Source organism: Aphelocoma coerulescens, chromosome 1, assembly GCF_041296385.1.
Source record: "Aphelocoma coerulescens isolate FSJ_1873_10779 chromosome 1, UR_Acoe_1.0, whole genome shotgun sequence".
NCBI lineage: Eukaryota > Metazoa > Chordata > Aves > Passeriformes > Corvidae > Aphelocoma > Aphelocoma coerulescens.
In genome coordinates, this window is record NC_091013.1 from 92,308,745 (window position 1) to 92,322,489 (window position 13,745).

General features: G+C 39.2%; 1 protein-coding gene across 1 annotated transcript in view; it reads left to right on the plus strand.

Moving 5' to 3' along the window:
- The first annotated feature begins 76 nt into the window (after positions 1 to 76).
- Positions 77 to 13,745, plus strand: part of TULP3 (TUB like protein 3) — a 32,514-nt gene continuing 18,845 nt past the window's right edge. Inside the window, exons 1-2 of the mRNA XM_069017669.1 lie at positions 77 to 260; positions 13,517 to 13,568. Coding sequence (XP_068873770.1) covers positions 220 to 260; positions 13,517 to 13,568 — 93 coding nt within the window. The 5' untranslated portion in view covers positions 77 to 219. The remainder of the gene's footprint in view (positions 261 to 13,516; positions 13,569 to 13,745) is intronic.

Here is a 13,745-nt window from a genome sequence, read left to right on the forward strand (position 1 = left end):
GCTTTGTGCCCCACGTGGTTCTCGCCAGGCCCGTTCCCCGCTCCTGGCGGGCGGCCCCCGTGGGGAGGGACGGCGGGCGGCCGTTGTGTTCCGGTGCGCGTGCGCGGCACCGCGGCCAATCGGCGGGCGGCGTGCTCGGGACCCCGGCCAATGGCGGCGCGCCTCAGTGCCGCGCGCCGTTGCTAAGGGCATAATTCCCGTAGCAACGGCGGGGCCGCGATGGACGGAGCGGGGGGACCGGGCTGTCCCGCCGCCCACAGGTGAGGGGGGCTCGGGGCGGCGGCGTCCGCGGGAGCGAAACGGCCTGGGCAGGGGCTGCCTCGCGTTGTAGCAGCTCCCGGTGCTGGGATGAGCAGCCGCAGCGGGGCCTGGGCGGGCGGAGCCGCACGGCAGCGGCCACGCGGGTCGGCGCTGCCTCGGTAACACCCGCGTCCCGCAGGCGGGCGACAGCCGTGCTGCTCTTTTATGCGCGGGTGTGTTTTATGTGCTTCACTCCTCAGCGTTGGCGTGCATCATCTAAATACTTGTAGATTAAACCGGTTTTGTGATGTCTCGGTCCACTCTTGATTTCTAGGCGCTGCTGTGAAGCGTTTTCGCGGTGTAATTCAGCCCCTCTGCTCCTCTTAATGAAGCATTCTGGGTATATATCTACTGCCTTTGCAAGAAAAACGGAGGAATAACCTAAGTGAACTCAACTGATGCAATAGGGAAAACAGCTGTGAACTATGGAGAAGAGGTTTTGGAAAGACTTTATGCTGGTGGCACTTAAGTAGCTCAAAATAGAAATTATTTAAAATTAAATGTGAGTATACAGGCAAGCAGAGAAAACAGGTTTTGGCAGAATTAGCGTGATTGCAAAAAAACTCAGGAAAACCTATCTTTTGTGCCTCTGATGGTTGGATAGGGAGAAGTAAAGCAAGTAAAGAGAGAACCTAAACTTCGGGTGGTTGAATTATAATGAACACAGTGTAGAAGGGAAACAGTATTTATTTATTACATATGTTATTACATTTGGTAATTTGAGGATGTAAAGCATCAATAGAGTTAGAAAGAGTCCTGTAATTGCTTGGGTCCACCAAGTATGCTTTGGAACATTAGATTACTTCTTTATTCAGACTTGAAAGACATTGGGTTGTCTAGCAGTTCTGGAAACAATTTTAAAGGAAACTATGTCCAGATACATGTAAATTTCTCTGCACAGTAGACGTTTAAGTTTGACAGAGTTGACAGTACAGGAAATAATGCTGCTTTTCTGATAACAATTCTACTGGCATAATTTCTTTCTGCTAAGAAACTTGTGTACTTTTATGGGTGCCCCACAGAAACAGGCTACCAATCATGGCAGTTCATGAGATAGCAGCTTCCCTCTCATCCCGGTTTATTAAAGAAGCATCCACTTCTTTAGCTTTCTTAGTTCCTATGGTTAAAGTAAGAAAACTAGAATACATGAGCCTAAAGAAAAGTACATTGTTTTAAAATGGATCTGTAAGACTTGTTAGTTTCAGGAGTCTGACTCTGAGCTTGGAGTATTCATCAGCACTGTAATATATTTGAGGAAGCCAAATGTCTGTATTCTTAGGAAGGTTCTTCTTTTTCTGAGATGAAAATAGTAAAATTATCCAGAAGCCACTAATCTGGTTACTAGAACTCTTGTTTGGTGAAATAATTGTCAGTTGTCCAAACAGTGGATTTTATAGGAAAGGTAAATGTGTTGCATAATAACTGGCACTTCATGGCAATGAAGATACTACGGGTAAAGCTTAACAAAGCTGTACCTGAGAACTGGTTGGCAGCATTTTTTTTTTTTTTTTTTTTGCCATTCTTTTCCCCCAGGGCTGGAATGCCCTTGCTATTGAACAACGTGAAAAACACATGTAAAGATATTGAAAGTATTTTATTTCTGATGGACAGAGGTGAATATTACCAGTCAAAAATTAATGCATATTGTTTTGTAAGTGTGCTGTGCGATACATGATGATGGATAGACAGCAGAGGTCTTGGATTTAGGCCATCTACAGGTTGAGTCTTGCAAATACGGTGTTGTATTAGAGTTTCTTCCATTGGAGGTGTCTGCAACTGAAATTGCTCAACTTCATTTTAAAGTTTGACTTTCAGGTAGACATGGCATAACTGCCTTAATGTTTTAGAAAATTGTGAGCTTGATAGTGCTATTTCGTGGTTTTGATAAGTGCTATACCTTCTCTCTTATTTGGTCCATTTGGAGACTTAGCATGAAATTGTGAAGGTTGAATACAGTAGAAACATTCAGACAAAAGTAATTCTAAATTATTGTAAGCTTTTAAAATAGTCTGGAGGAAATTTGTTTCTTATGGTAGTATGTATTTTAGAATCTTGGAGACCAATGGACTTTGCGCTTTTGCACACTAATCACACAGGATACAGGAATACTTAAAGCTTCCCACATGCTGCATTCCAAATGTGCTTCAGCTGGTGACTTGCAGATGTCATGAAAAAAGAATATAATTTTCAGGGGGTGAAAATCTTGACTGAGATCTACAGAGACTACAAAACTGGATGTCAAGTATGGCAGTCCTGCCATCATTTCGATGCTTCCTTGGGATGTATCCGTTAGTGGCTTTCAGTTTGTGAACTCAGGAACTCTGGGATGCTTCCTCAGTGTCTTCAGAAGTTAATGAAGAAAAACAGCCTGTTGCCAATAAGCTCCATTTTCAAAATATTAAGAGCCCACGGATTAAGAAAAGTTGAAAACTAGTTTCAAAAGTATTATTGTTGTCCAGCCAAAAGCCCTTTCCACATTTTAAAAACCTAAGTGTAGTTGAGGTTGTCAGGAATTTCCTGTGCCTGTTGGGCTTGAGTGTTTTGTATAGATGCACCATAATTATGATTTTGAGGAGAAAAAAGACAAAATATTTTGCTAATTATTTTAGCTATACTTGTAAACAAGAGAAGAGAGAAGTTTAAAATTCCTTTTGAAAGCCTCTCAGCATCTCTGTTAGTCCTTGGGTATTTTTATTTAGCTGCCAGTGATCGTCTTAAAATTACAAACATTTGTTAAATTCCAGGACTTAAAATTCTGCAAATCTTATCCTTAGATGAAAGAGAATTGGCTTAATATCCTGTTTGCTTCACCCCTTTCAGCTCTAAACATTATAATGAAGAAATCTGTCTGAAGTGAGATAAACCTGTAAATATTTTATAAGTGTTGTTGATGCATACTGCTCGAAGTACAGATTCAAGCGAAAAGAAAACCTTTTGCAATTTGATGCTGCTGCTGTTAATGTGAATGAAGGAGTCACCTCACTTCCTGTGATGTAGACAGCAGTGGCAAGAGAAAAGGCAACAATGTGTGACTAAAATTTTCAGATACAATTTGATATTCACTTGGTAACAGCAATTGCAAAGAGGTATCTTATAGCTGAACCTTGTTTGAATTATCTCTTTAGTTTCTAGTAAGTTCTTTTCCCGTCTCTGATCACCTAGAATTTAGGTTAATGGGGACCCATTTTTTTATAGAGAGCCATTATTTTTCTCTTCTGCTTTTTTTTTCTGCTAGCTTTTTTTTTTTTTTTTTTTTTTAATCACTGTTGGTGTGGCTTTTGTAGAGGGACAAATGCGTTGACTTAACATAATTATGGCTTTGTATGTGTGAAAACTTCCTGCAACCAGCCTTGCATTGGGATAGCTCCAGACTTGTTTTGTCACTGAGGCACAGCTGAGTGATCTCCAAAATAAAACTGTGTTGCAATTGGGTCATGGGATGAATTATCTTCTAAGTGGATTTGCTGATAATGCCTGGAGATGTTGCCTTAGACTACTGCAAGAACATTTATGCCAACTCTCAGTGCTCTTTAAAACATATTCTGTGAGATGTTCGAACTCTTAACTGCCTGTGTTCTTGCTGTAGGAGTCTGGGTGCTTCTATGTTCCTTTCTGACTTTGCATTCTTATGTGGTATCTGAGGCAAAAAAAGAACAAGAACTAAAATCTAGCAGTGATATCTTGCTGAGTCACCTGGTTTGAGATCAAAATGACATTTTGCTGTTTCTCTTTAATGGCTTTCCCTTTCAATTTTTCTGAAATTAAAAAACTGGACTGGGAATAAAGGTCCACAATCAGTTCTAGAGTGTCAGTTCAGAAAATTTCATGTTCCTTTTTCTATTTTTACTTTGAAATACTATAAGATAAGTAATTCATATGTGTGTAATTTATAAGTGTGATGCACTGGTTTTCAGGGAACTTTGAGTTTTGTTACCTGGTCTGGGTTAAGCATAGCATGTTCTATTTAACTGCTGACTTTGTTGCTAGGAGAGAGTAGTGGCTGCTCTACATTTCACTGTTTTCATGTTGTAATGGGGTACAACATCAACAAAAGTGACAGGCAAGGTTTAGTAATTCACAAACAGAAGATCACAGGAGACAGAATTCCAACCCCCTGGGCATGTTGCTTTCCTCTTTTATTGGGCAGAGGTGTTTCTATAAGTGAAATGACCATGAGGATTTGGAGCGTGTAATTGAGAGAACATTAAATAGAAAGGGGAGGTTCTGCTTGTGGAATAAATTTCTCTTTCTTTTCCGTAGCAGAAACCTAGGTTTCATTAGGTTCACCTGAATAAGCCTGAAGCACACTGCTCTGCAGTTGTAGTGGTGATTAGGAGCTGAAAAGTCCTGACTCATGGAGTCACCAGCTGTGAACTCTTGAAGGGAATATGCCTGACAGGAGGTTCCTTGTCTGCCTTTTCTTGAAAGGATTATAATAAAAACCCAGTTGAAACCCCCTGTTTGGCTACACACTTAAAGATAAGTTTATGTGCGTGTTCTTATGGTTGTGATCCTCTGTGCCACCCTCCCAGCATCGATGGCTTTGATGGTTAATGGCTTGTGTGGATTTCTGCCTTCTCTTGGCCTTCCTTCCAGGAGAAGAATACTCCTTTTGCTTTAGGTTTGCAGAAATGAATTTATTTGAGACTTCTGGCTAAGGAAAACAAGAATCTCCTTTCTGTTCTCCCAGTGTAGTATAGCAGAGAATGACACAGGCTTTTGTTTGCACTCTTCTTTATGGTCCAAGTAGAAGTCAAACTAGCTTCTGTTCAGAGAGTGCTGATTTATCTTCCATGTTCCAACTTTCTGTTCCCTTGTTCCAAGTAAGAGGAGCTAATCTTTGGTACTTGTTAAGTCACTTTTTGAATGGTGCGTAAAACACTAAGCAATACAGTAGACAAAATAGTTCTGAGCTCAATATGTAACCTTTTCATCATGCTTTTATTCCTGTTGCAGTTTCTTGTAACAGTCTGTATTCTTTATTGTCATCTAGTTGTGCTCTCAGCCTTGAGATCTCAACTTGTGATCTCTAGAACCCAACCAGACACAATCACAGAGGCTGGAAGGGGCTTCTTGAGACGATCTGGAGCAACCCCACTGCTTAAGCAGGGTTGGCTGGAGCAGATTGCACAGAATTACATCCAGTTGGGTTTTGAATATCTCCAAAGATGGAGACTCTACAACCTGTTCCAGTGTTTGACCACTTTCTCAGGAAAACTTTTTCTTGATGCTGGGTAGAATTCCATGTTTGTGTCCATCACCTCTTGCTCTGTCAGTAAGTACTGCTGGCTTTATTTGCTTTACACCCTTCCATCAGGTATTTATACGCATGGATAAATTACCTCCTGAGTCTTCACTTCTCCAGGCCCAGTTCTCTCAGCCTCACCTCATGTACAAGATACTCTGGTCCCTTAATCACCTTTGTGGGCCTTTGATGGTTTTGCTGCAGTATGTCCATATCTTTCTTGCTCCCAGGAGCCCAGAACTGGACACAGCACCTCATGTGTGGCTTCACCAGAAGAGAGGTGGTGTCACCTCCCTCAACCTGCTGACAGTGCTGTCCCTAATGCAGGCCAGGGTGCTGTTGGCCACCTTTGCCTTAAGAGGGTGAATTGCTGGCTCATTGTAAACTTTTTGTCCAGCAAGACAATCTGAATCAATTTCTGAAAAATGAATCTCAACAAACAGCATATGCTTCATTCTTTGTTTAACCATAATTCAGCTTTTCTCCTAGGGACCTTTCATTTCCCATATGCTGTCGCTTTACTAGCAGGTTCCTGTTTAATCCACCTGAACATTAATTCTTCCTTATTGGGGGCGTGTTTGTGCAGGTGTGTAATAGTGCAGAGTATGTCCCACTGCACTTCTGAGATGATAATTTTATACAGGGGTTTTGTGCTTCCATAGATACCATTTTGAAACTGAAGACAGGTGTGATCTTTGAGTGGTCATTTTACCTTGCCTGCACAGTTCCATTTTACCTTACAAAATCACTGGAACAAGTACTGTAAAGAAAAGAGAAACTTGTGTCACCTGCATTGATAAATCCTCTTTTCTCCATTGACTTGGCTGTGGTCAGTCAGTACTAAACTGCATCATTGTTTACTTAGTTACATTTGGCATGTGAACAGTCACCCCAAAATGGATGCAAGTATGGAAAACATAGTGCTGCAAGGATAGGCTTGGATTAAATTCACTCCTTTTGTGGGTTTAGCCAACAAAAATAATTAGTGACCTGTTAATGTTTTATAACAAAAGAATGTTTGTAGCGTGTGCCCCTCGAATTCCTTTCTTCAGCACATTATTCCTGTTGCTACAAGTTTTTGGGGCAGCTGTTTTGCCACAATATAGGTGAAACATATCCATATACATATAGATACACAAAAAGAATATACATATATTCTTCAGAGCACCAACTTTTTCAGGGATTTTTTTGGGGGAGGGGTGGGGAAGGGCAGATGGTGGGTGTTTTGATTTGGGTTATTTTTTATATGCTTCTGATCTATGTGGCTGTAAAGAAAAGTATCTGGTAATTTCACATTAAAATTCCATTTTTAAGCCCGATGGCAGGTAGAAGCAGAAGTTTTAAAGGTTTAGCTTGCATTTTGTTTCTTTAGGATCTTTTTAAAATTGTAAATTGATCTTTAAGTTGTAAATTGTTCAGGTAGTTGATACAAGTTACAGGCAGGAATATGTAGTGCCTAGAGGATTCAGGTTTATTTTGAAATGTAGTAGGACATACAGATATCAATGCTTGTCTCTAGATGCTCCCTCAATCCACACTGGTCTGGCAGTTGAGTTTATTGTTCTTATTGGTTCATTTTATACCTATTTTCAAATATTCTGAGATAAATCTAATTCAATCTGTATTATGTGGGACACAGTTTCTATACTAAAGCAAATCAAAACAGTCTTTTATTCACTCATTCAGAATTGCTTCCGAAACTAGGTGTTCACTCTTTCCATCTCGTTGTTCTCATAATATGTTCAGTAGGTGAAAAACTTCCCAAATAAATTTTGTGAACCCTTTCTCAAAACAGTATTCTATTGGCATCAGTGTTTCTTGGGGTGGGGAGGGATCAAAGGTCAAACTGATTTCACTGGGAGAGGATTCTTTCTGTAAAAAAGGCAGATGCACTAAAACTTGCCCTTACTGAAGTAGCAGCTGCTTGAAAATAATTTAACAAAATGGTGATGCAACTTCAGCTGTGTCGCTTAGAAATAGGTGTGGCATTTTATGGCTGACTTGCAGCAGATCAGTTTACTTTTGAAGACTTACTGCTAATGAATTATGAAGGAAAGAATATCCTGTGTTTGCCAAAACCCCCTGCTCTTCTGCCTTGGGGAAGGCAGAAAAATTTGGTAATCTTCACTCTTTTGGATGATATGCTATGCATTTTCCCAAAAATGTGCAATTATAGCTGTGTCAGGACTCTGCCCTTTTGTGGATTGGAAGGTGCATTACAGATAAATTTTGTTCCTTAACCAGTTTCCAGAGACAGTATTGCCATTTTTGTTTGGAATATATCTTTTAAAAGATAAGAATCCTTTAACTAATGTCTTTTCTACAGCTTCTGTTTTCTTTCATAGCTGTAGTTCAGGTGAGAATAATCCCCAAGAAAGTTTTTGGAGGCTTGAGAGTGAAAACACTTTCACACCAGCTGACGCCACGTTTCTTACTGAAGTTGCTTTTACTTGCACTTCTACAGCTAAAAATAAAATCTAGTGGATGAAGATGTGGGCCACAAGCCACATTCTTCCCATTCCCTCATTTTTAAGTTCTGGGAGTATTGCTGAGAGGCATAACTGCTGCTACCACATTAATAAACTGTCCAAAGGAAAAAGGAATTGCATGAGCTTTGTAAGACTCTTAATGGAAGCAGTCCTCTGTAGAGTGAGAAATGGAACATAAGATATTGGGAAGTTGGGAAAATTTGTGGACCAAAATGGTGTTATTGTGCCTTGAAACTCCTTTAAAAAAAGTAGAGCAATGGAAACAATAAAAAATTTAAGGATCTTGATTATTAATATATAGGTTCATATTCCCACTAGTATCAAAAGACTGTTTATTAAAAGGATTTCTTCGTCAGACTGATACAAAATTATCAAGCTTGTTTGTAACAAGGCACAGTAAACTCAAGATCTAGTTCACTTTAAAATGACCTGGAAGTTTCTGCTGAACATTCTCCCTGAATCTCTCTGCCCAACTATGGACTATCTGAAACTTTAATACCTTCCCTAGAGCTGTGCACAAACAGGTAAAATTTCCTACATTTTTCTCACCAAGAATTGAGTGCATATAGGGTGCTGGTATGTGCTATAAAGATACTTAGCTTGTTTTGCCTTTTAACTGTTCTATCTTTCCTTCTCTTGGGTCAGATTTTCATTTAAGGTTGGAGTGGGGTCTGTTTCTGGCAGCTAGTCTGACCTTCCTCCTGAAAGAGGCAGCCGACCTTACTTTTTATTTACCAAACCTTCAGCTACTTGAATTGCAGGATAGATTTGGCTATCTGGGAAACTTTTAAATCTTCAAGGCTTTGCTACGTTGTTTGTTTAGGAGGAGAAACTGAGTACAGTATTTTTTTAGTGGAATATGAAGAATGTACATTTTGTTGAATGCAGGGAAAACTATCATGGTGTTTTCCTTTGTTTAATGTATTTCAAATCTGTCTTTCCAGTAAGTTCTCAGTCATGCAGAACATTTTGTCTCTACAGGCTGCTCTTTCCTGTAGCTTTTCTTCCTTTCTCTGCTTATTGCCTCTCGTTCATAACTGCAGCCAGTCAATTCCTTTCAAAACTAGTCCATGATAAAGACAATCTTTTTTTTTCTTTTTTTGCCTCCTTTTAGCTTCAATAGTCAGTATATAAAGGGGATTTAATTGAAATAACTTGAAAGAAGAATGCTTAGCTCTCCCATCTGGGATAACCACGCCTGAAATAGGAGGTAAACCGTAGCCTTAGTCTACAACAACAACTTTTAACATAAAATAATATTCAAGCTTGATTAAAACCTGCTGTTTGCTGTTGAAAATCCACAGGTCCATGAGCTATCCTAATGGTTAATTAGTCACAGTGTTAAATAAAAAAAATTATTTGCAGTCTGAATTTGTTTAGCTTCAGTTATTTATGTCTGGATTTTACTGTCTTCTCTCTCATCAATGTCATTTGTACCCTCAAATCCATGTAATACAGTGGAGTGCATTGATTTTCTCTTGAATAAACTGTAGAATGCATTGAAATCTTGCTAAGAGGTGCACTTTCCAGTCCTTGGGCAATTTGTTCAGCTTTCTGCTAACCTTCTTTAATTCTTCAGAGTCCTTTCTCTTGTGTGGACCTTGGACAGACTGGAAGAACATTTTCAGGCTGGTGGATTGCTTTTCTACGTTCTGCTTTAATATCAGGGTTTTTCATTATTCTCAGAGTTGGATTATACTGTGAGTTTGTGTTTGGCTGATTCAATGGTAATTATTGCCAAGTGCTTAGAACTTAAGTATTTTGGTTGGTTTGGTTTTTTTTTTCAAGTACAGCATATTCAGGAACACAGACAAGCTGCAATGAAAACAATGAAAGAGTGTTAACTCTGCCTATCCACAGTTTGTAATGCCAAATTTTCAGTGTTATTGGAAAATATGTCCATTCTGAAAGAACTGTCAATAGATGTAGTGTGCCTTTTTTACAGAAAGGAAAATGAACTACACAAAAAGGAAGCTTCAATTGCATATATGAATATCTGTTAAATAATTAGTGAGTTATGTCTTCATTGTGGTTGTTTGCTATTCTGAAAATGGTTAGGAAAGACCACATACATTTATAATAAATTTGTTGCATGCTCCTGTTACAACACTTTAATTTCTGATTATGAAATGAAAACCGGGCTGATTCTGATTTCAGTAGGAATTTGAAATGCTACCAGTTGAAAATAAAACTTTTTGCTCCGTGTTGGTCTGTGTTAAATCTGTGAACCCCTTTGCGTCTTGCCATCTTCCATGTTTTATTGAATAGTTGCTTTCCAACTCTCATTTTTATTCTGTATCCTGGATTATCAGTAGTCTTTCCTTGTATGTTAGGTTCTGGGTAATTTTTCCTTTCTCTGTGGCACGTGTCTGTCACCTGTAATGCAGCTCCAGTCAGATTGTAGGTGGATTCTGGGAAGTGTAGCAGTGGGGTCTGTGGGCAGGGTCTCGTGCTGCAGTGGTTGGGGAGAGGACATTGTTACAGACTGCTTGAAAATTTTCAGTTCTTATTTATCAAAGGTAAATGGGCAACTGGTTTGGTGGTTGGGATTTTTTCCCTGTTTTGAGCTGTGGTGTTGTAACTATGGAAATTCTGCTTCTTTTTCCTGTTCCTGATGGATATTTAATTCTTATTGCACGTAAACCCTTCAAACGGAACAACAAGGCAAAGAGCACAGTGGTTTGGTGTGGGCATGTCCAAAGAGCACTGATGTGTGTTGTCAGTCTAGCTGAAGGAGGATTCCTGTTTGAAGCCTGCAGCTGGATTAGCACGCCACTTACATTCCTTAGTGGTCAGCTGTGGGAGGGACTCTGGCGTAGCCCTTTCCTGTTAAAGGTTGCAATAACGCCAACCCTGCTGTGGGGGGTAGAAAAAGGTTTGAAGTGTGGGAAGCTTTTTTCTGACTGGTTATTATGTTACACTTTCATAATGATGAAGTGCTGGAAGAAAGGTTGCAGGAGCAGTAAATAAAAATAGTGTGAAATTGGTGTTCTTAAGCTACTATTTATAGTGCCACATTGCTCATGACTAGTTTTTTATTATACTGCTTGTGTGAATCCTTGCACTTTAAAATGGAACACATTGATGGTTTCTTTCATTTTGTTTTGCCTGCTACTCGGCAATTTTGGTCTGTGTTTAAATTGTAAGAGAGAACACTTTGTTGTCTTTTTGCTTTATCAAGCTCTGTGCCCTGTTAAAATCTTTGTTTGAGTGTCATTTAAGTGGCCAGAGTGGAAGCACAGTGTAGTCTGTTTTATGCTCCTGTTACATTATGTAACTTTATTTCAGTCTGGGTAGAAAACAATTTAATATACGAAGTAAATAATTTTCACTGAAGATTTCCACAAGGTGTGTATGCGAGTCCTACCATTTTGGCACTTTGTCATCTTCCAGGTAGAAGGGAAACCCTGTAATCTTATTTCCTAAAGTGGTATTGTTTATTTCTTTTGATTTTCTGAAGAAGAGACTCAAATTGTTTGGGGATACATTTTCTGTTAGGAAAAGCAACAAAACCACTGACAGCAGCTTGTATCTACACAGGACACCTTTATGGTGTCCCTCAGAACTTGTCTGTAAATCTGCTGTTCATTGCAGATACATAGATTGTTTTATAACAAACTCTCGACTGCAGTTAACAAATGCCATCAATTTCTTAAGTCAGTAGGTGTATGAGAAGAAAAGGAATATTCCCCTTCCCTTTTGTTTTCTTTTTCTTTTTTTGTCATGAATATTTTAAGTGGAACTTTCAGTTGTTTTTCAGACTTTGCTAAAGATGGCCTTTTCCTTCACCTATACTATAAAAAATAAGCATGTCACCTTTTATGCTGAAGCTTCATGTGACAACTGTTGTATATTGTGCTGCACTCAGTAGATGTGTAGTAGTAGGTGTGCTTCTGCTTGTTTCTTTCTTAAGTTGTGGCTGTTTTCAAGTGAAGATGACTGCATTACTGTAGCTGTTGCTTTGGGGATGCACAAAAGCTCTGCACCTCTATTCAAGGAGGACACTAATTTTTCTAGGCCCTCCGTTGCCTTTGAATCCAAGACACTATGTATTACAGGCCTGTGTGAGGAGTAACATCAGTTTTTAGAAACGATGTTTTCAGGGTCTTAGACCTGTTATGTGACACTTCAAATGCATTAGAAAAAGAAAGCATAGAAATAAGGAAACTGTGGAATAAAAAAGCAGTGGCAGTTGTAACTTGCTTTAAAATACTACTAGTTGGACAATTAGTCAGTTTTAGAGTATATAAGTTGTTATATATTATGTGTATATACAGAACTCTTTCTGCATATTTTAACCTTCCAGAGCAGAGCCTGTGTTGTCTGGGGTAGTCTGTCTTTAAGGACCTCTGATCTGTCATCTGCTTGCCTGAAGTTGAGTCAAATGTGGGTTTGCTAGGGGGTAAGGGGACTCTGAGGCTTTTCTTCTCTCCTTAGCTCTGTGTGCTGTAATCCAATTTCCATGGCATGTGTTTTGCAGAGACCCCACCTCTCCTCTGTCCGTCTCTCTCCATCTCTGGTTTTCCTTGTTAGGGTTATATTCAGCACTGGCTGCCAGCTCATGACTTCACATCATTGGACGTTTATGGATACCTAGACCAGAGAATTTCCTGTTTAAATTGAAATTGTGGCTTGACCTGCTTTTCTGCATGCTATTAATAAAATATATAATGTTTGTTTGTTTCCCACATTAAGTATCTTCTTCCTGATGCTTTCTCACTTCTAGAGAGGTCTTTGTCAAAGCTGTGTTGAAGGAAAGAGCACAACTGTGGTCATCAGAATATGTGCTTAATAGTCAATTAACATTTCCCCTTTGTGGGGTTAACTGCTCTAAATTGCATTTTATGTAATAATTCATTATCATACAAAAGGAAATGGGAAGTCTATATGGAACACAACTTAAAACAAAAATTAGAGTTCTTATGAAGGTTATCTATAAAATACTGAAATAGGGAAATCATTCTTTTTTTACCTTTAGGAATTAATGTCAGATGTTGTAAATACAGATTCTCTCAGGTATTAACAGTAGTTCTGGAATGTCTGGCAGGAAGAGAAAATGATTTAGGTTTAACTCCAAGACAAAACTGAGTTAATTTAGAATCAGGTATCCTATGAAGGAGCAGGGACTTTACTGAATCGATCTGAATTGCTTTAAGCCTTTAGGTGTAATTGTCTCCTAGCCTCACCTCAATAGAGGTTTGTAATCCATCTACCAGTAATGAAGCCTTTGGTGCTTTCAAAGTCTTTCCAGAATGGTTTAGGAAGGGGACTAAACTAGAGTTCAGTCTTACTTATGACAGAATGTGAAGCATGTTTTATTTTTAATACCTTGTGTCTTGGTCTTCTTGTGAGATGGAAGTAATGTCTAACAGTCATTTTTAAGTCTTGATGGTGAAGTTGTTGTCTGAGAATATCCTATGCTCTTGTAATGCAAACTGTTTAATAGCAATAATTAATTAATTTGCCTATTTTGCTTTCGCAGCATCTTTGAGGATGAAACCATGAAACTACGACAGCTGAAACTACAGAATCAGGTAAATGATAGTGCTGAAGCTAGTAGAAATAAGTATAGGAAATCAAACAGCCCTCTAGAGACTTGAGAAATGGGGGTGAAGTGCTAAAAATGGGTGGTTGAAAGAGCTTTGAAGATTTTCATGGTTTTTGTTAGTTCAAGTCAACCTTGCCATGGCTTGTAGACTTGGTGTGTTCGA